We start from the raw sequence: 23,815 nt of genomic DNA, 5'->3' as shown, positions 1-23,815 counted from the left end.
TGTGGTATGCAAAAAAAAAAAAAGAAACAATAAACCGTTTGCTGTCACATTGCAATCTAGTCAATAACATATGGGACTATTTCATCCATAAATCAAAGTTACAATGGTGCACTCTAGAATCAATGACCAAACAATCCATCAGTAGGGTGTTCCGAAAATCGCCACAAATAGGAAGGAGATATGGAACATAATTTGTATCATTGTTTTGAGGACCACACGAAAATTTTGGATGGAAAAATTTGACCAATTTTTTTTTTTTTGTTCACTTTTGTTTCCCTCGTGCATCCACCACTATTTTTTCTTCACGCCAATAACACTGGCAAACTGCCATTGTTACCGACCTTTAAATTCTTTTTTCCCAGATCTTTCTCTTTCATCCTCCGGCCACCACCACCGTCGGAACATATAGAGAAAGAGAGAGAAATGATGGCGGTGGTTAGAAATGGTTGTCGAATATGACAATATGGTAGAAGAAAGAAGAACCAAGAGCCCTCATAGGTTGGAGTTGAACGGATTGGGAGTGGCTGCCTTGAGAAAGGAGAAGTGGGCTCAGCGAAAACAGTAGTGCCTAAAAGTTTCCAACAGCTCCGCACTCCGCATTACAACTGCAAGATCACCTAGAGAGAGAGAGAGAGAGAGAGAGAGAGAGAGGAGAGAGTTTGTTTCCTCATGGCGGAAGGAGATTCATCATCAACACTAGGGTTTTTTCGAGGACATTATGAAGGTTGGAAGGAATACTGGGGAGAGAGATTTTCTTTCCTTGATAATTATAAAAATCACATAACTCACAGAGAGAAACCAATACCTTCATGGTCTAACTCTGACGTTGAGGAATTCATCGCTTCCAATCCGATTCATGGCCCAACTGTATTCTCTTCTCCCTTTTCTTTATGGGTTCATATTAATTTCTTCCATTCTTGTTTCTATCTTGAGATTAGTGATCTGATTTTGAAGGTTTTAATCTTTTCAATGATAAGAGATCTTATCTTTATCTTACTTTTTTTTTTTTTACTTATTTGTTTCTTAGTGAGGGAAAGTTGATTAGGGTATTTGCTTATTTCATGTCATTAATACTTCTTTGAAAGTTTCATGATTTATTTGTGAACTTTTTGGGCAATTTGTTGATAAACTTATCATGTTCTTTTGTTTTGCACCTGAAGTGTTTGATAAATTGTCTGCTAATAATTTATTTTCAAGTTTTGTTAGAAGTTCTTTTTATTTTGTGTTTGAATGGTCAGCATGCCTAGAACCCTTAACTTCTAAGGTGGAAGAGTAAACATCTTACCACTCCAACCAAGGGTTGTTGGCGGTTGCACTAGGCCATTGGTGTAGTTGTACTTTTTTTGAAACTTTTCACCACCATATGTTTTTACGATCGAACCTAGTTAATTACTTCTCGAGTTAACAACTATTATAGAGAAAAGAGAAACCAACTTAGTTGGGTAGTATGATTTGTTGCTTTCTAGTGGGAAGTGTGGGGTTCAATCCTTCGTACAGAAAATTCGGTGGGTCCTAGAAATAAGTGACAAAGCAATACTGAATTCTGGATAGAAGCTATTGATATTTAGTTCTCGATATGTTTTTTTGTTTTTAGCTTTATTTTCGGCATTTATGCGTATAAACTTGTTCATGGCTGTTGTGATTTTTTTGGTGACTGAATTGCAATATGTGAAGAATGTAGTTGTAGTGATTTTGTGTATGAAATTGCAGTTCGACTTTATTTTCCTTGATTGGATTGAAATATATAAGTTGGTTATTTGAGTGGTCTTATAACCTTCTTTTGCTATTAAAGCAAAAAATTTCGGCAAATGAAGTGTTGAATTTGTTCCATCTACAGCTAAAGACTGCAAGGGAATCAGTCAAAATTGCAGCAACAGGCAGCGCCATTGGAGCACTCTCGAGTGCAGGAGTTGCATGGAAATACTCGAAAAGTCCGCATGGTACTGCACTAACACTCATAGATGAGTCCTTATAGTGAAATTTTCATTGTACTTTTGTGAAGATCCTGGCAAGAAAATGTTGAAACGGAGTATAGGTAACCCTGACGAACTAGGGTTAGCGTCTTCGACTGAATTGAAAGGAGTTTATCGTTCTTATTTGTTTTGCTTTACAAATGCAGGCACTCTTTTGTCTTTGGGAGCGGGAGCCGTATTTGGTTGGACATTTGGACAAGAAATCGCAAACCACTGGTTGCAACTCTATCGACTTGACACCATGAATGCTCAGGTCAAATTCTTAGACTGGTGGGTAAACAAATCAGAGGGCCGATCTTGATTTTCCTTTGCATTTGACAAATAAAGTCCCACATCTTCATCATCTCTTGTTTAGATTTAGTATGAGGAAAACATACCGAAATGAGGGATGAAGTTATTCTGACGCGAATTTAGTTAGTTCATAATTTTCTCTTTAATAAGGATTGATCTCATTCGGTTATGGGGATATGCTTCTTCCTGTTGTCTGTAATTGAATTTGGTGCAGGTAGAAATGGGATTTCTTGTGTTTTTCAAGCACTATAAAGTTCCATTATTTTTATTGAAATGGATTTCTTTTACTTGTTTTGTTGTACAAGGACCAGTTTGGAATCTCTGGGTATCTAGTTATTTGATCAGCAAAAAGATGAAGACGAGTCATTGGGCTTGGAGAGGGAAATGAACGTCTCATCTTGACCATCCATTCTCAATTTTGCTCATTTTTTTTTTTTGTCTGAGAGTTTTGACTCATGATGAGACATTCAAAAGGTCGATGTATTGGGGAAATAAGACAATTTTTCGGAGTACAAAATTTTGGGTGGAAACAATTTTTTTTTGGTTTCTTTCAAACAAGTTTTGGGGAAATCAATTTTTTTTTCTTCCTCCCTCTTCCCTTCACACCACCATTAACTCTGACGACCATAAATTCTAACGACCATAAACTCCGGCTCCCGCCGACTCTCTCTATTTTTGTATATTCTGCCGAAGGGGAGGTCCCTTCGCCAGAACCTCGTCTGTATCGGAATCTAGATCCTTCGTCTAGTTTTCCAGACGAAGATTCCACCGAAGGGACCCATTCCCTTCACCAGAATTTAGAGAGAGAGAGAGAGGCAAAAGAGAGAAAGAACAGAGAGAGAGAGTCAGTAGAGAGAGAGAAAGAAGAGAGAGCCAGGAGAGAGAGAAAGAAGAGAGAGAGAAAGGGGGGAGATAGAAGATGATGTAGTCGCTGGCAACATCGAGCCGGCGACTTATAAGGTGCGTTTGGCTTGAGTTTTTTTTTATTTTCCACCATCTTCCCCGGAATTTTTCTGCTTTCCCTAAAACGGTGGCCATTGAAAATCCTCTCATAGCTGAGTCCCCTGTGTGACCACCTCTGATGGAATTTAAAAAAAAAAATGATCAAATGTCAATTGCTAATGTGATCTCTGTAATTTTGTGATTCTATGACTTCTCAGGCCCGGAATGTAATGAATGAATAAGAGGCTAATCAAATGGTTTTTCCTTCCAGAAATGTAGCTTTATTAACTATTGACAGCTCAAATTTGAATGCTGCCCCTCTTGTTGCACGATCCTAACCTAAATTGGCAAAGACAGAAGTCTGGCTACGAGTGGCAGATGGTCTCTGACTGTTACTATACTAGTTGTGGCTCTTAAATGGGTTATCCCTGCCTGTGTAGGTTGTGCCTCCGTTGTAAGCCACTACACTTGACTATTCCCCGGAACCCTAATAAAAATGGTTGAAAATTCAAGACCTAGACGGTGAAACAATGAGATCTCAAAATTTAAAACCCCATATTGGTTAAGCAAAAATATTCCTCAACATATATCTATTAGCTGCAGACGACTTCCTTGGATCTTATTAAAGAAAAAGCTTTAACTTGAACAGAAGACACCATTTGCATAGCCTAGCTCTCTCACTGTCTTTAGGGACAGATCGTTCTTTCCTGGGTGTTAAAGGCTCGGCATTCCCTTTCCAGTCTTGGCATCATATGTTTTTTCCATGACTAGATCCATTGGAGTATCTTTGGCACCCGCTGCAAAACCAATTTCAGACATTGTTGAGTAATGAGAGTAATATTCTAAGGACATCGATTTCTACTTTACTACATGATCAAACAAGTTTCACAGTATACTATTGTAGAACATGACAATCAGATAAATGATCGAGAGAGAGTCCAAATTCCTTTGGTACCATCACCCAGGGCTATTCGCCCATCTTTGCTGCTCTGTCATCAGTTCCAATGGGTTGGTCGGCACAAAATGGTCATTCTAGGTAAGGAAGCTCCATGTAATAGTTTTTTTTTTTTTTCGAAAACATGTAATAGTTTAAACAGGGTAATATCTTCTTGATGTCCAACAAAGGACTCAACCATGGGATCAAGAGAATGAGAGATGATGATAAGAGTCAAATGTTCGTAGCAAGTATTGACCCGTAAGCTACAAAGAGAAGCAAACTATTGCGGCAAAGCGCTTTCTCCCCTACGGGAATCAGCATTCCTGCTATAGGTCTGAACAGTAATCACTCAAATCAGTTATATACGTGATCTAGAGTTCTCTATAAGCACAAGAACATCCAGAGAAAACATTATTGACAAGTGAGGCAGAATGTGACATTTGTTTTGGCGTATTCCTAGATATACATATAAAGATAAGAAGATAAAAGGCCCAAGGCTCAAAGATAATACCTATAGTTGGTCTAGGTGTTGTCCTTATTTTTAAAATCTCAGGACGAGGAATGATGGACCCAGAAGCTCCTAGACCTCGAGAAACTCTTACTTTCGAACCATCTTCTAAATATTTAACTCCGACCTTAACAGGCTTTCTGCAATTGACAACGTACACCAGAAATCAGTGGAAACTTGAAAGAGCATAAACACAAAAGAGAGACCCAACAAAATGAAATTCAAGCATTCACCACGGAACTGGAAATGATGTATAAAATCAAGAGATCAAGGATCATACGCTGTAACAGGGTCAACAACTTGGACATTTGAAACATGAAGCGGAGCTTCAACAGTGAAAATTCCACCTTCATGACCTTGTCCTTGTTTTATATGTTTCTTAACCTGTAAAATGGATCATGTATATGTACATTATACATCTGCACTTATGCTAATGTAGTTACAGAGCTCAATACGGAGAAAAACCATGAAGCTCTTCGAAGAAGAAAAAAAACTCCCGATGTTCTTGCAAGGTTTAGTAACCCTTTTTTTTTCAAACAACACTGATAAGAATTTCATTCATGACATGCAAGTTTGCCAACTTGGATACATTAAAACCTGACTCTTTGTTGTCACTATATGCAGAAGAACTTCGGATATTTTTTTGACAATGTCAAATTTTTTGAAAGAGGAACCTTGAAAATTAAATCCCACAAAATGACTGGCATTGAGAAAAAACACAATATCTGAAAGAATTAGGTACAAGCCTATCATGAAGGAGTACGGAGTATATATTACCAGATTTTTACCCTCAACGATAACACGATTCTGGGTACGAATAACACGCTTAATGACACCAGTCTCACCCTTATCTTTACCCCTTATGATCATCACCTGCATAAGATCGACAGAATTTGAAATTGTTGGAAGATAATAGCAAAAGGGGCTTCCAAGGGGAAGAGAAAATAAGTTTCAATTACATTATCGCCTCTAAGAATCTTCCAGTTCTGAATAAGCTTTTGAGCTGCTTTCCAGCCCATCTCAAATATAGAGAATCAGATCAAAGCTTCTTTCTTCTGTTCTTAGTTCGGGCTACCTCCGGTCCCAAATCTCTTCAGAAAAACAGAAAAGTTGGTGAGAAATTTCAGTTATTCAAGATGGTCAACCAAATTGACAAAAGTACATGGAAAATAAAAAAAATATATATTGGTTCTAGGCTTCTAGCTTAAAGTAAATTGCTCATTCTATTTCATGAAACCCTAATTCACTATCAAGTACACGACATTGATTCATAGGAGATGAAGTACATGCTTGTAATCAGAAGGGCAATTCGAACATTTTGTAGGGTCTAAGTTAGGGAACTAATCGATTCAAGTGAACTAACGTCAAACATAAAACAATACATAATGATAGAACTAACATCCCCAACGTTCATGTTGAAAAGTTGGGATTTTGACTATCGTAAACTGACAAATTTGTCAATAGTATACAGTCCTCTATTAGTCCTGAAGGCAGTGTGTTCTTGATCTGCTGGATGCATGGTTATCTGACGGTATCCTGCAAAGCATCCATTAAAGTATTAAACTAAGCAAAGCATGCCCACCAGTCGAATTTAGAAGTTGATCCATCGACAATAGAGGGAAATTGTGATTGGGACAATCTTTGTTCAGATCAGTATAATTAACACATTCACCACGTGTCGTTTTTCTTCGAGGACCAACACAACATTCACTAGCTACTCCAGGTAGTGAGCTTCCCTATTGCTAAAACATGAAAAACAGAGAGAAGTGGAGAGGCTCCTAAAGGAGCACAAAGAAGCAGCCTCAACTGCAAAGGAGAGGGTTGCAGAACAACCCTGCCCCTAATCTGGAAATAGAGTGAAAGACCTTCCTTTAGATTGCTAATGGTGCAGCAACTGGCGAAAATGAAACGAAAGATAACATAGAAGGAGACTCCGCGACTAGGTAAGCTAACTCCACCACTGTTAATCTTAGAAATCTTGAATGCCGAAAGATTAAAGGAGTTCAAAACTTCAAATGCTCTGTCCTGGAAACTTATGATGGGTCTGCTAACCCAAAAACATATATTCACGATTATGTGACTATCATGAGTCTAACAGCCACGGACGAGCCAACCATATGTCGAGTATTCCCTACCTATACTTTAAAAACCAACGCCGAGATAGTTAGCGCCGAGATAGTCCACTAACGCCGAAACGGCTAGTCCGCTAGGCGCCGAGTAGCTCGGTTGGGTACAAGAAGAAATCAAACAACCCTCATTTCTTTAGGGTTTAGATATGATCTTCAATCTAGCTGATTAGTATAAAGAGAGAAGCATGAAGAAGTCTGCAGCAGCAACTTTAGAGAAATAACTAGAGCAAAAACGTCAACAATTTCAGAGAGAGAAGCAGAGGAAGAAGAAGACAGCGAGAAGATAAAGTTCATCAGCAGCAAATCTCGATCTTGTTTGATGTCAATCTGCTCCTCTCTCCCTCGATCTCTTTCTCTCTCTTTCTAATTGTTTCTTGTTTGCTTCTCTCTCTAATTGTTTCTTGTTTGCTTCTCTTCTTTCTCTCTCTCTAAAGTTGTTGACACTTCAAATTGAAAGTTGTCTCTGTTTTTTTCTATGTTTTTTCATTTGTTAAGGATAAAAAACTCAATTAGGAAAACATTTTCGCACATATTAAAGGTATAATATATATATGTATAGGGCGCATGGTAAGCATTTAACTTTTCCACTGGTAATGTAATACTTTCTCTAGAAACTATACTTATTTATAACACCATTTACATATATAGTTTATACCATTTTTACCCTCATTTAAAATATAACATATATATATGTATAGGGCGCATATGTTATATTTTAAATGAGGGTAAAAATGGTATAAACTATATATGTAAATGGTGTTATAAATAAGTATAGTTTCTAGAAAAAATATTACATTACCAATAGTAAAATTAAAAGCTTACCGTGGTAAAAGGACCCATTATAAATTATATAATAGAGATTATATATATATATATATATATATATGGGTTTTTCTACCATGTGTCCTAGGGCACATAGTAAACATTTAATTTCTATGTTGGAAATGCAAAATTTTCATTTAATTTCATTATTGTTTTTCAACCTAATATAACTCCCTGTTTTACCCTTAAGTAAGTATTAATAATTCTGACTACTTTTGTATTGGAAACGCAAATTCCTCACACAAACCAATTACTCTTTTTCAATCAAACCTATTACTCATTTTCAATTAAATATTACTCTTATTTACCCTTATGTATGTATGATAACTTAAAATATTTTGTGTCTGTTTCTCACCATAAATTAATTTAAATTTCTTTTGATCACTTTATAACGAATTCATCTTTTTTCTATTCTAATAAATTTGAACTTTTTTATTCAATAAATGAACTCATCTTCACTACATTGGTGGTGTATATTTTTTTGTTATTCTCAATAAAATATCATCTCTTTTCTCTTTACCCTTATGCATGTATGACAACTTAAAATATTTTTTGTCTCCATAAATTAATTCTCTTTTTCTTTATCTTCTTTTTAAACAAGAATTTTTTTTCTCTTTACTCTTATAAATTTAATCTTTTTTGTTCAATAAATCAACTCATCTTCACTACATCTGTGTGTAGTATTTTGTGGTTAGAAACTGTAATTTACCTCAATTTCTAAGCATATTGGTCCCAACATGTCCGGAGATAGAAAATGGTGAACCATTAAATTATCAATCGGAAAAAGAAGAAGAAAATAGTTCTAAACGATATTGCATTAAATTTTATATTTTGCTTCAAGTTTTAGGTAATTGCACTCACTACTACAACATTTTTTAGTCATTCTCATTTTTATTTAGATACAATTAATATATTTTTCCAGCTAAATATGTAACTCTGTCGTGGATTGCCAAATGGTCCTAAATTATACTAACAATGAGATATATGTTTATCTCATCCAAATTTTGTAGATCGAAAGAGGCTAATTGACGTTTTTAGCATATGAAAATGTTATTTGGAGAGTACCTTTTGTTATTCACATTTAATATAATAGAATTTAATTGTTATATATTTTTGGGACGCAAGAAAATGTTTTTGATTATTATATACCATTTTCCCATTTAAATATTAGACAAATGTAAATGATTAAAAAGGAGAAAAAATGATTTTATTGAGAATGGCAAAAAACAGTACACCACCAATGTACTAAAGATGAGTTTATTTATTGAATAAAAAGTTCAAATTTATTAGAATAGAATAGAAAAGAAATACTTGGTTAAAAAGAAATACTTGGTTAAAAGGAAAATTGGAGTAAATTATTTATGGACAGAAAAAGACAAAAAGTATTTTAAGTTGTCATACATAGGGATGAATAGAAAATAATATTTAATTGAAAAAGAATAATAGATTTATGTGAGAAATTTACAATTACAATACAAAAGTAGTAAAAAATATTAATACTTATTCAAAGGTAAAACTTAGAATTATATTAGGCTAAAAAAGAGTAATAAAATTAAGTGAAAATTTTACATTTCCAACATAGAATTATATTAGGTTGAAAAAGAATTATATAAACAGATGAAATCCGACTGGTCTGGATGACATTCGGCCTGGTAGCTAGGCCTTGGTTGGCCGACTAGTCCCAATTTCCGGTTTTTCGAGCATAATTCCCTACTACTCTAAAAGGAGCAACGAGGCCCCGGTATGCTTCTCTAGAGCGTGGGCGATCATTGTTTCAGTGAATAAAATATGCTACAACAAATCCTTTGTGACTCAATGAGTGGTAGTAGATTTGTAGCATTACCACCGGAAGCGACAATGGCATCTATTAGAGCACCAATCCGAAGGAAAACTTCAAGGAGTGGTGCAGCAAAACCATCAACACAGTATTTAAGATCAATAAGAAGTTTAGTCGTTTTATACTCGAACCAATATTTTTTGAATATAGAATCAGCAGTAACCAAAAATACCATTGACGGAAGAGTAATCCGTGGCATTTGGAAGGCTAAGTTGACTCTGAATCTGAGGACCCTACGAAAGCGTAAGAGGAACAAATTAGGGTTTTGATTTGTTCCTTTTCAGGGTCGGAAATTGGGGTTAAAGGAGTAGCAGAAAGATGGGTATTGATTGTTCTTATTAGAATCTAATGGAACCCATCTGTATTTAAGATGGTTTTTGAAGTTAACAGCAGCAGATGGCTCAGCGATGGGGTCCTGATTCCATTCCATTGTTGTATACGTATATAAACTCGTGGGTTTAAAGGATTATTTGTGATTTCTAGGTTTTTATGAATGGGAAAAAATATAAATATTTGGATATGAGAAAACAGAAAAGAAAAAAAAAAGAAATAAAATGATGAACAGATTCAGAGAGAAGGCGATTACCTGATGAACAGCAGAAGCAGAGAGAGAAACGGATGAGAGAGAGAGAGAGAGGAGGAGAAACTTGAATAAAGCAATGGGCGGAGGGTTTAAACTTTAAGGTAAGAGGGCTCCTCTCCTCCGTGTGGAATGAAATGGTGTGATCATGTCGACACTTGCTAAATGAGTGGAATCTATGATTATTTGAATTTGGATCATTAAACGTATAAAATAATAAGTTTATCGTTATAATTGTTATCGGACTTTAGACTACTGTAATTATTGTCCTTAAATTTAAGAGGTTATCGTGCTTATCACATTTTGATGAAGTATCAAGTGTGATCATTTTATTTGTTTTAAGTCATGTTTGACGTGAGGCCAAAATTTGAATGTCATTACCAGAAATCACATTCCAAAATAGTTTTGGGTTTTGATATGATATAATACATCATGAGTCTTATTCTAAGGGGGATAAAATTCTTTCTTAGAGGGCGAATTGCAAACTTAAGAGACATGCGAGTTTGTTATTTTATAGATAAAATCCACCTCTCGTGTTTCTAAAACATAATTTAGAACATGTTAGATATAATAAGTTACTGATAAGGAAGTAGATGTAGCCACCAATCGTCTGGATAAACGATATTCGGATGAGATCAGACCAATTATAGATATCGGGTTAGTGGGTAGAAAGTTATATGACAAATAACGAGAAAAAAAATAAAATAGTCGTTCCTTCATTGTGGGGAGTACAATTCCTAGTGCGCCGACCTTAGCCGCTCACTCCTCTCTCTTCATATTTAAACTCCCACAAGTACCTAAATGTTTTATCCATGGAAATGTTACACATAATATGACTTACACCCTCGAAGCTCCAATAAATCTTTGTTAAAATTATCAATGAACAAATTCCATTGAACTTTTAAGAAACTAGATAAATAGATAGATTACTGAATTTTTACCCATTGAAGACCTGCAAAATCGAGTCCAACGTTGGTGTGCCTGTTGGTGTTTTGAGTTATCTTCGCCTTGTTGTGGTATTGGTGCGGCCTGGTCGATAATTAATCTTACCAAACTTTAAGGGTACAACTTGTTTGATGTATGAGTTTACTTGTGGGAAATTTCGTTTTTCTTTTGGGAGTGATTGGAGCTCCGGTATCCAGTAAGCAACATACTCGCCTTCTGGGTCATAATTTTGTGCCTGTAATACAAACCATTAAAACTACACCCGGAACTTCCATGGAAGCAATTCATTTGGTATCAAATTTCACAAAACAAAATCAAGAGATGAGAACTTCAACGTAAAAGTTTTGAAAATTTGATTTGATCTATTTCGCTTGTTATGAACTAACACTAAACTCATCATATCTAAAGAATTTTCTTTTAATTTCAAGAAAGCGAGTATTCGTTTCTTTTCCAAGATTATGGAACAAAAAGCAAGTATTTGAAGCCCAATTTGGTTGAGAGATAACATGTGTGTCTCTCAATTACAAAGAACAGAGTTTGAATTTTGCTGTACGGTTTCGAAACTACAACATATTTAAATGAAATTTTGATAAAAACGTTGTGCTTACTTGCTTAGGGATACTAAAATATCGATCCTCTCTCGGGTCATTTCCGACACCTATAGGAACAAAAAGAAAGAAAAATATCAAGCTCTGTTACTCGTAAAGTAAATACGAAAACGGAATTATCGTCCAAGAACTGCAGAAGGATCAACACATCCAAAAAGCAGTCATCTGCAATGGAGTAATGAGATTATGAGAATGCACATTAAAATACTTACCTGCACCATAAGTCCAGTTTCCATAATTTGAACATGGGTCATAATCCAAAAGGCATGTTTCAAACCATTCTGCCCCCATTCGCCAATCAATGCCCATATCTCGAACAAGAAACGAGCAAACAATCTGATAACAATAACACAGTCAGTTCATCGGTCATAGTGGAGTAACTGTGACTAACCGGTGGAATTTCAGTTGGGAAAAGTAATTTTCTCCGACTTGGATCAGATTTTACCTGCCGTCCACGGTTCGACATAAAACCAGTAGTTAAAAGTTCTTTCATATTTGCATCTATGATAGGGTACCTGCAATTTATCAAGGATTCAATATTAAATTCTTAAGTATAACTTGAATCTAGTGGTACTTCTTTGTGACAGTTTTGGGTAAGAAAGAATGAGGTACCCTGTCCTGCCATCTCTCCAAGCCTCGAAAAGGTTGATGTCTTGGCTCCACTTAGATTCCACATTTCTTGGCCCCCCTAGAAAAGTTTCCGCAAAAAAGATTTTCACATGAAGGAAATTACAAAGTCAATTAGATTTCTAGTGATATAATCTATAGCTTTCTAGTGATATAATCTATACAATCAAGAAAAATTATTTTAATACCGCATCTCTTCAAAACGAATACCACACCCTTTAATCATGTCGTTACTCATAATTGGTGATGTCTGTGGGCCTTCCAGTAATGTTTTACCTTCTAAAAAGAAAACAATAGTGGGCCAATGCCCTCCACGCAACGAAAGAAGTTTTAAATCTTAAACAATTAGATTTGGAAGGCGGGATTTGTCTCGTTTAGTTAGTTTGTACGAATAGCATCAATAATACGATAAGAACGCTACTGATCTTTGATTCACCCCATTCTTGATGTGGGTTTAAAAAATTGAACTTCATTAGTTATTTATAACCCAAGATTATAAATGGTCCATTTGCTAGAGATAAAATTACTTGTTGCCTTTAGTAACAACTAAATGCAAGAAAGAACCCTTCTTTTACCTGCATGGAAGATAGAATTTCCATATTTGATTGATATAAACCTGAAATAGTCCCTCCATATCAATTCAAATAAAACCCTGAAATCACAAAAGATCAGAAAATTTTAACCAAGCTAATCTATGCAACGATCCAATATAATAGCTTGTCCGCAATATGAGCATATTCTATTTATACGACAAGTTAGATTTGGATAATATTGAAGCAAGATTACCAGTATGTTGAATCGTTTGCTAGTCTATCCTTCTCATATCTCTTTACCTAGAAAATCAAATGAAATCATGGGAAAGTCAGGTCTAGACTCTTACTATAATATAGCTTAATAGGATGCACGTATCGAAGTGGGAGAAATCTAACTTCTTCATACACGAACCGGGGAGAAACATTTCCGAAAGCAAGCCATGGAGAGAATTTTGTCGAGTAATCAGGTCCTAACATTCCATTTCTTGTCTCTTTGTATATCTTTATCAAATCCTACACAGTTTGTTTTCCATTTTAGATTGAATAATCACATTATTCTAGACAAAAGTGGACCAAAATGTTGCATACTCAGATTGTCACTATCATTTTCAAATTCGTATCTTACTATCTTACATATCATGCTCACTATTTGTCTTCTTTATCAGGATAACCAGAAGATACCTTCTTCCAAAAATATTCGTACACTCTCCCCAGTGCAGCACTTTCGCCACCCACAAAGCACATTCCTTTGTTGACCTATATTTCCCAAAAGACGAATAAGAGGCTTTTGTTATATCCTTACTTTATCAATTAATTCAATTGTACTATTTTGCATACGGGTTATAGAAACGTATCAGGTGATGGGTTAGGGTCACGATTTTCTACTTCTTTTTAGTTTGGGTAATGGACACAAATTGACCATTAAGTTTAATGATTAATTTGAGTTCATGACCCAGACCCATTACCTGGTTTATTTGTTTGTCCATATGCAAAATAACCCTTATCAACTCGATTGAGGTTTTAATGTACCAGGAACAACATATCAACTCTAACAAAAGATGTTCATAAGAGAAAATGCAAGAGACGTGCCTTTTGTTGATTGACTCCAAGCCGATCGAGTGAAGGAACATCTCCCCATCCTCCAACTTCTGAGATATCGCTCGTGGGAAGTGGCCCAATTGACAATGGAAGTTTATAGCAACTTCGGATTCTACACTTGGATTCAACAGACTGCAATTTGAGCACACAAGGAGGTTTATCGTTGCGATGTGTGTAGAATGTGTTGAAAATCAATCTATGAGATTTCATCTGCAATTACCTTACGAAACTGAGTATATACATCAGGTAAACTGTCTGTATTAAAGGGGAGATCATCGATATGGTACATTGTACTCCCCCAAATGAGTTCTAGTTTCGGGTTTTTTGAATTTCCTTTGGTGGATGATGGGAGAGTCACTCTCTGAAGACCTCTCCTAACATTTCGTTCTGCAAGCAACTCCTCGCTGCATGTTTCTTTATGGGCATAGATCTGAAATTGTTAAGTTTTCGAATAAGAAAACGATTAATGAATCAAATAAGGTAATACCCATGAAACCTTTCAAAACAAGAAAATGCAAAGTTGGTTAACTGTGTGAGCCCCAAAAACTTTCACAATAGAAGGAATAATATCTTCGGGTTTTCCGTGTTGTATGAGCAAGTTTAAACCCCGTTTCATCAGATTCTTTTTCAAGTCCGCCAAGCATTCAATCAGAAATTGTGCTCTTAAAGCTGCAGACAAAAACAGAGAACTCTTACAAATTTGTAAGCTGTAAAATTCGGGTAACAAAGCTATCTTTAGGAATAAAAAGTTAATTGCATTTCCCCTCGAGGAAGAAGATATGAAGTGGAAAACCAATACCAGCGAAAGAAACAGTGACAAAGACGATTTGCCACCACTGGTATTGGTCGTCAAATAAAACATCCTAGTACTGTTGTTTCCATGGCTCGTTCATTGTGTACGTGAAAGTAGCACTATTGTCTAGGACTTATATAACTAATGAAGTGTTTATATAGTACGTTAGTGGAATCTTAAATCTAGTGTTAAAGTAGCTAAAGTTCCAACTTTACACAGATAGCATTACAGAATATCAGATAACTCCTAAACTGAATGAGGTACTACGATCACTTAAAGCTTGACACTGAGTCTTACTTAATACATTGATGACATAATTTCCACCTTCGGTTTTAAAACATTGAGATTTTCAAGAAACAATACATTTAAGTATGTGATCGGAAAGATGCCACATTAGCTTCTGTGTTAAACAATGAGTAAGACATTGCGGGAAATAAGTATCTATCTTACAACGAAAAGGAACATGTTAGTATGCTCGCTCTCCCGCTCTCTCTCAAGCCAAACGAACAAAAGTATTATAATGAAGTATGAATATCATTAGCACTACATTCACAAATCAAATTTCCAATATAACATCTAACAAAAAGTATTATAATGAAGAAACAACATTAATTAACTATAATACTTCAAATGTGGTAATTATAAACAAGGTACCTCCAGTTTTAGGAAATCCAAAGTAATGGGTTGTCCCAAAAACCCTAGGATCAACACAATAAACAGGCAAAATGGATTCAGAAGATGCCCAAGCCCTATTCAGAGCTTCATTATCTAGTAGTCTCAAATCATTCCTAAACCAGACAATTGAAACCCCAGAACCATTTCTTTTCACATTTGAAGATGAGTATCTTCTAAAGGTTTCATCTGTAATTTTATCAAGTTCATCAGAATCTAGGCCTGGAACAACAAAGGGTTTCACAGAATTCTGTCTGGCTTCTGATCTTGGAACATAATTCATGGTTTGGGTATTAATATGAAGATGGAATTTGTTGGAAATGAAGAGATTTGAGGTGGCTTTAAGTGGGAAAGTTATTGGGTTTTTTAAAGAAGAAAGATAAAGATGTGAAAGGAGAGAGTAAGAGAATGCTATTACAGGCATAATTCTGTTTGCTCTTAAGAATTGAAAGAGAGGGAGGAGATTTGAAGTTGTGTTAGTAGGTGACACGTGGACTTTCTTATTGTTGATGACGTGGAGCGTTAACTACCAATAAAAAATCATGGAAATTATTGCAAACGAGTAGGTGAATACATCTATGGCAGAAAGAGCACCCATTTACACAAATGTTTGGGAGGCGAAAATGGAATGAAGTTCATGAGAGCCACATTTACACAAATGTTGTTTGGGGAGAAGGTCCCAAACCTACACAAAAGCGATCCAGTGGGAAGCTAACGACTGTCGAGATTTATCATTTCACGTATGTTCCTTATCGTCTTTATGAACTTCACACTTCAGTTCACCACTCTACCGTATTTTCTTTTAAGCCCCCCCCCCCCCCCCCCCCCCCCGCCCCCCCCCCTCCCTCCCAAATAGATCTGAACCGGTGAGTCTTTCAATGATTCAGATCATAAGCAAAAATCCCTCCCTCGAAGGACCGCCTTCTCTCTCGACAGAACTCCCCAAAACTTAGCTTTTAGTCTGAAAGCAATTAGGTTCATGTTTTGTCTTCAATATTTCATAAATCAAGTCAGGATATCCTAATTCATCTAACCATAACAAGAAAGCAAGTAGGATCATGCTTTGAACTGAATCTCTACACAAGTTAATCACTAGTTTCTTGAACAAATTTCGGTCCATTCCGTTGAATAACTGAACATGTTCATTAGTGATGACAGGAATTGGGTTTGATCCGTCCGTTGCTAGATAGTTGATAATTCAAAGGCTGAAGGGGAAGAATGAGGTGGATAAATTGAGGGGGTCATAATCATTTTTTATAGATGGAGAGGGGCGTTTAGGTGGTGGTGGGATGACTTCAGTTTAGGAAACTATTAACTAGAGAGAGATTCAGACATGTATATTTGTTTCCCTCTCTAGAAACCGTGGGAAGGAATGAGCAAAATCCTCTCCTAATTAGTAATTCAATTAAAGTAGATTCTAAATATATTTTATGTCTTATAAATGTGGTGATGTTGGGTAGACCTTTTGGATTCATGAATCCAAACTTTTGTAATTTACTCAAGACTCTTTGAGAGAGTTTTGCCGAGAGAGGGGGTGAACTCATTTGAGAAAGAAATTTTTATCTTATGCTATTGAACGTTGAAAGAATCAATGACCCAAATGTGTTTGAGGCAGAGGGACTTAAGACAAAATATGGTAGAATGGTAGACTGAAATGAAAAGTTTATAAAAGTCGGAAGGAACCGCGTGAATTGCAAAACATTTTGCTCGTCTCTGGGAGCGAAAGGCCTAAACCTACAAAAAAGTGACTCAATGAGGCGCTTACATGTGGCGAGATTTATCATTTCACGTGGTTCCTTCTAACTCTTATAAACTTCGTACTTCAGTCCACCACTCTACCATATTTTATCTTAAGTCCCTCCGCCTCAAACATATCTGGACCATTGATTCTTTCACCTGTCCAGATCATAAGATAAAAATCCATCCCTCAAATGACTTCGCCCTATCTCAACAAAACTCTTCCAAAGGGTCTTGAGTTAATCACAAATTTCTTGATTCATGAATAAAAAAGGTCTACCCAACGCCTCCCCATTAATAAGATACAAGAATATAGTTATAATCTACTTCAATTGAATTACTAATTAAGAGAGGATTTTGTTCCCTTGTTCTCCCTGTTCTAGAGAGGGAAACAAATATATATCTGAATCTCTCTAGTTAATAGTTACCCTAAACTAAAGTCACCCCACCACCACCTAAACGCCCCTCTCCATCTATAAAAATGAGTATGAAACACTAGCCACCTTTCTTTCTGCACCAACAATTGTAGAGAGTATGACAATGTCTACGAGTATACTATTTTGACGGAGAAAAAATATGGTAAAGGCTCGAAAACTTTTTCCTCTGAAGTTTTTTTAATGTTCAACCATGTGAAGTTCGGTGCAATTATTTGTTGTATGAATTTAAGGGTATTTTGTGTCGACATGCAATAACGGTATTATGTAAGACTAAAATTATTGTCATCCCAGACAAGTACATTCTTAGGAGATGGAGGAAAGATGTAACGAGATAGTACACATAGTTTAATGTGAACTACTATCGATAGAATACAACACCAGAAGAAAAAAGATACGAAGAATTGTGACAATCCTTCACCGAAGTACCTTCTGTTGCATCTGAAAATGAAAGAATTACTGAACAGTTGAAATATTATATCTTAAAGTTTAAGCCAACAATAGCTTTCCAACATAAAGTGATCAGTGGTTCTGGTTATACCGTTGATTGTGTTGAAAATGTGCGACAAGATATTCTTGATCTGATATTGTGTAAAGCGAAGGGTCGCCCTTTAGAGAATAGGAATAAAAGGAAAAGTTCTAACTCGAAAAAAAATGTAAGTATCTACTTTGTTGTTGATGGGCCTAAAAGGTTACCCTAAAAAGTCTCCACCCGCAAATATACGGGCGTCAAGTAATATCTCGGTAAGACCGAGGTCAATCCACAGAGACTAAGTGAAACCTATTCTGAAACTTAGAACTAGTGTGATTTTTCAAATGATTTGGTTTTGGTGATAAAACAATAAAATAACAAAATAATGGATAAAAATGATACAAGGTAATTAGTGGGGGAGAAGCCTAGAGATTTTGAATTCACCCATGAAACACTTAAAAAGACATTCAACAAACTAATCAAATACTTATTTTCTATCACTCAGACTTTAGGATATGAACTATCTAAAGTTCGGAAAATATTTTCGTTAAAACAATCTTAACAATTTATCTATTCACCATTGCTAATAAATTTGTAACTATTCAACTATTACTCATCAAAAAATAAGCATTGACCATCAAAGAATTAATTCTAAGCATGATATATCAAATCACGAAGCATGAATAATGAAGAATTCGTTTAAAAGTAACTATCAAATGTGAATAATGACATGAAGAACGATTAAATGTGTGATTGTTTATGAGTATATCTCTGAAAATATCATCATGGGTTTCATCATCCTCTCTAGATAGAGATTAGAAACTCATGTTTATAGTGATTAAGATAAAGACATTAAATACAAGAGAAGATAAGAAAGAAATCACCAAAATTGTTATCTCTTCTTCCTTTTGCTTTCAGATCGCCTTTTCTCCACTTTTGCTCTCAAAACAATTGTCTCTCCTCTCTCTGTTTTATAAGATATGTAAGGGAAGAAGAAGAAGATCAAGAAGAAAGTGATTCATCAATAGATTTTCTATTTCTCTACATTTCTCTCTCAACAGAAATCCATAAAAGAAGATGAAGCTCTCTCTCTCTCTCTCTCTCTCTCTCTCTCTCTCTCTCTCTCTCTCTCTCTCTCTCTCTCTCTCTCTCTCTCTTTATAATTATGTCCAACTCACCTCATTCTCTCTAAAGATTTTTCTATTCAGCTATGAGAAGAAGAAGGAGAAGGTAACCCCCAACCGAGCTCCACTTGTTCCTGTCCCAAGATAATCTTCAAACCTGCTCTGTCTGTCATATAAATAGATAAGGCAGAGAAGAAGAGAGCTAATATCTCCCCCTCTCTCCATATCTTCTCTCAATCAGTAATACCAATCAAAACTCACTAATCTCTCTCTAAACAAAATATATCCTTCTCAATCACTGTAATGAGAATATCATTTATTTCCTGTGATCTATAAGATTTCCAACTGAGCTTACTATAATCTTCTTTATCTCCATGATTTTCTTTGTCAATCTTTCCATCTCTGTTTTCCAACTCTTTCCTTGTCTCTCTTTATAATCTCTGATATTCCTCATCTTAAATCTCTCTCTATTATTTCTCTTTGAAAACAAAATATCCCCATCAATCTCTCAAATTTCCCTTTCTTTCAAAAGATCTCTAGCCATCTTTTCCTTTCATGTTTGTAGAGAGAAAATATTCTTCTCTTTATTGTAGTATATAATAGTATGAGATCTCATATAAGATATAATGGATTAATAGGTATGAGTGAGATGAGAGAAAAAAAAGGAAAGAAACCAACTAGCCATTCGGGAGATGATTTGCTGGCTATAGGAAGATGACATGATGCATCGCGGGCTGACATGAATAAGATGTGATGGGCATCTGTCCGTGGGATTTAAGGCGTTCAAATCTTAACAACTCGGGTGTATGGAATAATGTTGTGGCGCGTCATACAACATCAACGCTCTAGAAAAACACGGACTCCGTGCATTACAGCCACACGAATATGGTACTGCTCTCAACTACGAATGTGCCACGTAATCCCTCTTAGTCCACGTGCATGAAGATGTCCCGACATTATCCCACTGGTCAACAATAATTAACCCTCACTTTGACTTGCTATAACTTTCTCATCCAAACTTCGATTTGACTTCTGCTTTCGTCGTTGGGTTCATCTTGGACTCTAATTTTAACCAGTATCAACATTGGCCATAATTACCGGAATACCCTTACCACCAAATGATCGAAATTCCCTTAATGTGATATTTCTCTCGTTTTTATCCGGATTTTGCACTCAATTCTTTAGACAATGCCTGATAAGAGAAACAAATAATTCATCAGAGTAACTGCTCGAAACGGACTAACTAGCCCAAGTTAAGAGATTCAGATGGGACATTTTCATGTCTCATCAGTTGTTTTTTTACCTTTATTATTTGTTTATATTCTAACTAATTTGTTATTTTCTTTGTTAGTGCACTACTTCTAAATGTTTACATCTAACCCGATTTGTAATATTGTTCGTAATCAGGTTCTTGATCCGATTTTTTATCCGATTTAAGATTTAACTACTACATAAGATGACTGGGTGGAATTGTTACACTAGAAAACATGATATTAACTCCTCGACAAGATATAGTAATTTATAATTACTCATACTTGTCTGATTCATTTTGAAAGTATAGTATATGTGTTTGTAATATCCCAAAGGGGAATACTTGATTTTATCGAATTCAAGCTTCAAGAAAGTGATGTAGCATGGTTTTGATGGAAATTTGGTAAGGGTCCATTTGATACGTTAGAAAGTCTGAGTAAGAAAACCGTTTTTTTCTGATGGGAAAGAAAACGACTTTATTTCCTATGTGAAATTCAAATTCTAGTGTTTGGTTGGTTGTGGGAAAACTTGGAGCGCCTTTAAAAAAAATCCTGAAAACTCAAACCCTATTTGAGTTTACTGAAAACTCAAACCCTCAATTCTTTCTCTCCCTTTCTAACTTTCTCATCCTTGCCTAATAGTACACTCTTGGAACCTTGCCTAAAGAGGCTTGATATCCAGCCTAATTTGGTTCATTTTTCGTGTATTCGATCCTCAATCTTACATATGTGGGCAACTACGAGTTTCGAAACATTAATACACTAACTTAAATAGGCGGTTGCACATTTATATTCCTTATTGTGAGCCTTTCTGAATAACTTCTATATAACCAAAGTACAAAGAATTATAGTATATGCACATGAATTACAATGAACTGTTTCCCTACTAGGGAACTTCCCTCGGACCAAAAAGGTTACTGACTATTCAACATCGATTATATGTGCATTTCAGCACAGTTGTTGCTCAAGTAGAAAGAATTCGGTGTTCCTTTTTCCTGCTGCGCCGTTTTTACATAATAAACTACAGAGGACCAAACTAGTTCTCTAATTGGATCATTGTTGAACTTCAAGTATCAACGAGACAGACTCCTGAAGAAGTTGAAATTTCTGAGAAGTGGCGAGGTTCAAGAACATTGTTTTGCTACATGGGCGGCTTTCACTTGGTTGCATTTGATGCGAATCAGATCTTCCAATGATAGAGACGTTCTCTTTGCCAGACTATTTGGAGAAGAGCATTCTCCATTACTTCACGATCGTATGGCTGCCCACATTGAGGAAGAGCACATCGCCATTCATCAGCTAGTAATGCCGAATCACGGCATAAATCTATATCTCTGCAATCATTGCAGTAGCAGCAGCAAAAGATTAAATTAATACAGAAAATTCTCAAAAGCTGCCACTGGAAAATAAGTATGATTGAATTTCTAGTTTCATATCTCAAGAGAGTTTACATTACTTCTATTTTGGCTTTTGGAATCTAATCATATAAGATCTACAAAATCTCATTCTAAAGCTTAACTAGGCCATGATTTCTACATTTGAAACTCTATACTAAAAATTGAAAAACAATCCCGAAGGGTTGTCTAAATAGGGTCATGTCTGCGATCTCATTCATTCAATAAGCAATCAAGAAATTCTTAATATGAAACTCAAACCACAAACAAACTAATATAATTAATAGTACCGACCTCTAGTTTTCGTTCTTTCGTTGTTAACTCTTTACCACTTACAAACTCATCGTCATCATCAACTTCCTAATAGAACATCTACAAAACAACCCATGAAGGAAATTTGATGAGAAGATTTTGTTGAAAAACATGCTTCATAAGATTAAACGTAGGACTGCCACCAATAGAGGTTTTTAACCACAAGGATAACCTCGGTCCTCGGCAACTGACATCAAAACTTGGTGACAATGAAGGTTGGCGAGAACCAGACGCAAATAAACTTTCATGTACATTCAATGGGCTACTGATGGGCCTAAAAGGTTACCCTAAATAGGTCTCCACCCGCAAGTATACGGGCGTCAAGTAATAACCCGGTAAGACCGGGATCGATCCTCAAGGATAGAGAGGTAATTCGGATATCGAGAGAGTCTAGCCACCGGTCTAGGTGTCACTCATTATCTCAGACTAAAATAAAAGGTGATAATTTGGTTTTTGGATTGATTTATAAGAAACAACGAAAAGTAAACTAAACTATATAAGGAGAGACGAGAAAGATTCGGGAAAAAAAAGTCGAGCAAGAATGGAATGAGAGGGATACTTCGACCACAAAATCGATAGTGACTAGTACTAATGATCTATAAGCATACAAAGTTAGTTAACTTCACCCATTTACTTGGATAGGTCAACGAACTCTTGATTTAACTCAGATTCTAGTCCATGAACGGTCTAAAAACCCGGAAGATTTTATCATTAAAAGCAATAAAACTCTATTGTCACATCAAAACGTGTTTCACGAGTATCCGACTACAAAAGCAAGCTAGACATGGCAATACAAATAATAAACGGGAAGAAAACAAAGAAAGACACGAGTTAAGGTGAGAATCTCCCTATTCCGATGAGGCGCGAGACTAAGATCGACGGGAAATATATGTGTTGAAGTGCTGTCGATCTCCCTGTAACAGAATGCAGGGGTCCTCTTAACAGTATACAATGGGTGTCCTCTCAGCAGAACTTGACCTCCCCTTATCAGCCAGTATCATCTTCTTCCTTAAACAAAATCCACCATTAAATCTAGCTTCAAGCTTTCTCTCACAAGAAATTGGCAACCAAATCACAATCAAACACTAAGAAACTCAAGGCAATAATATGTCAATGAAAAGGCCTAAGGTTTCCAACCCAATTGATGACCGGAACACCTATAAAATCCGGCTAAATGGAAGTGAGATTCCGGCCAAGTTAAGAAGGTCCGACCAAAGAAGAGTTACTGTCCTGACCGTCCCCTAGCTGTTCCGACTGAGCTGAAGCTTCCCTTTCAATCCCCGAGCAAGTCCCGAGCAAGTCCCGACCGTCTCCTTGAAGAATCGACCAAAACCCGAGCTACCTATTGCTTGAAACCGAGCACTGTTGAGGCTCCCTTGCTGCTGCTGTAGTGCCGGCGAGCTTTGGTTAGCAGTCGCGTCCTTCGATTAAGTCCTGAGCAGCAGCCACGGTTTGAAGCTTGCTCGAGCAGCAGCTGCTGTGCTCTTCGGGGCTGTTGTTGTGTCGGTCTTCCGAGATGCTCCTGTGCCGTCCCTTCTCGTGCCGGCCAAAGCTTTGGCCGGTTTAGCTTTCCGGCCGAGCTTTGGCCGGAATCCTTCACTCCCTTTTCTCTTTCTCCCCAACTCTCCAAACCCTAAAAACTTGAATGTAGAAGATGACCTGATTTTTGCTTATTATTTTCCCTCTTTTCTTTTCTAAAGGCACCCCAAAGACTAAAACTCTCTAAAATCTAAGTCACTTGGTGGGGGTAGGGGTGGGAATCGGTCCGGACCGGTCGGTATCGGACTCTAACTTCAT

At 36.3% G+C, this 23,815-nt stretch overlaps 3 protein-coding genes across 5 annotated transcripts; 1 reads left to right on the top strand and 2 right to left on the bottom strand.

The window, feature by feature from the left end:
• The first annotated feature begins 409 nt into the window (after positions 1 to 409).
• LOC147556328 (succinate dehydrogenase subunit 6, mitochondrial-like) lies at positions 410 to 2,551 on the top strand. The gene is made up of 3 exons (XM_086664199.1): positions 410 to 867; positions 1,838 to 1,940; positions 2,120 to 2,551. Exons 1-3 carry the CDS (start codon positions 670 to 672, stop codon positions 2,272 to 2,274), a joined length of 456 nt encoding a protein of 151 aa, XP_086520325.1. The 5' UTR covers positions 410 to 669; the 3' UTR covers positions 2,275 to 2,551.
• A 1,178-nt stretch (positions 2,552 to 3,729) lies between these two features.
• Positions 3,730 to 5,740, bottom strand: LOC147556327 (uncharacterized). Its single transcript, XM_086664196.1, has 5 exons — positions 5,611 to 5,740; positions 5,429 to 5,524; positions 4,932 to 5,035; positions 4,655 to 4,791; positions 3,730 to 4,003 (listed from the first exon to the last, which is right to left on the bottom strand). The coding sequence occupies exons 1-5, from the start codon at positions 5,668 to 5,670 to the stop codon at positions 3,921 to 3,923; spliced, it is 480 nt and encodes a 159-aa protein (XP_086520322.1). The 5' UTR covers positions 5,671 to 5,740; the 3' UTR covers positions 3,730 to 3,920.
• On the bottom strand, positions 5,619 to 15,889 carry CRY3 (cryptochrome 3). 3 transcript variants are annotated; one of them, XR_015235308.1, is made up of 14 exons: positions 15,278 to 15,889; positions 14,360 to 14,499; positions 14,051 to 14,260; positions 13,822 to 13,962; positions 13,414 to 13,488; positions 13,129 to 13,245; positions 12,986 to 13,032; positions 12,775 to 12,851; positions 12,185 to 12,260; positions 12,018 to 12,087; positions 11,785 to 11,908; positions 11,573 to 11,622; positions 10,961 to 11,199; positions 5,619 to 5,742 (listed from the first exon to the last, which is right to left on the bottom strand). XR_015235308.1 is itself a non-coding variant. In XM_086664195.1 (13 exons), exons 1-13 carry the CDS (start codon positions 15,717 to 15,719, stop codon positions 11,017 to 11,019), a joined length of 1,752 nt encoding a protein of 583 aa, XP_086520321.1. In that variant the 5' UTR covers positions 15,720 to 15,889; the 3' UTR covers positions 10,498 to 11,016. The 3 variants fall into 3 exon arrangements, 1 of the variants encoding a protein (XP_086520321.1); XR_015235309.1 differs by lacking the exon at positions 5,619 to 5,742 and adding an exon at positions 10,498 to 10,816; XM_086664195.1 differs by lacking the exon at positions 5,619 to 5,742 and having other exon boundaries at positions 10,498 to 11,199.
• Positions 15,890 to 23,815: the final 7,926 nt, after the last annotated feature.

This window comes from Eschscholzia californica, unplaced genomic scaffold, assembly GCF_041429995.1.
Source record: "Eschscholzia californica isolate CP2 unplaced genomic scaffold, dmEscCali1.0.p SCAF_2, whole genome shotgun sequence".
In the NCBI taxonomy this organism is placed as follows: domain Eukaryota; kingdom Viridiplantae; phylum Streptophyta; class Magnoliopsida; order Ranunculales; family Papaveraceae; genus Eschscholzia; species Eschscholzia californica.
The sequence above is the reverse complement of the archived record's forward strand: the minus strand, read 5'-3'. Positions and strand labels throughout refer to the sequence as shown.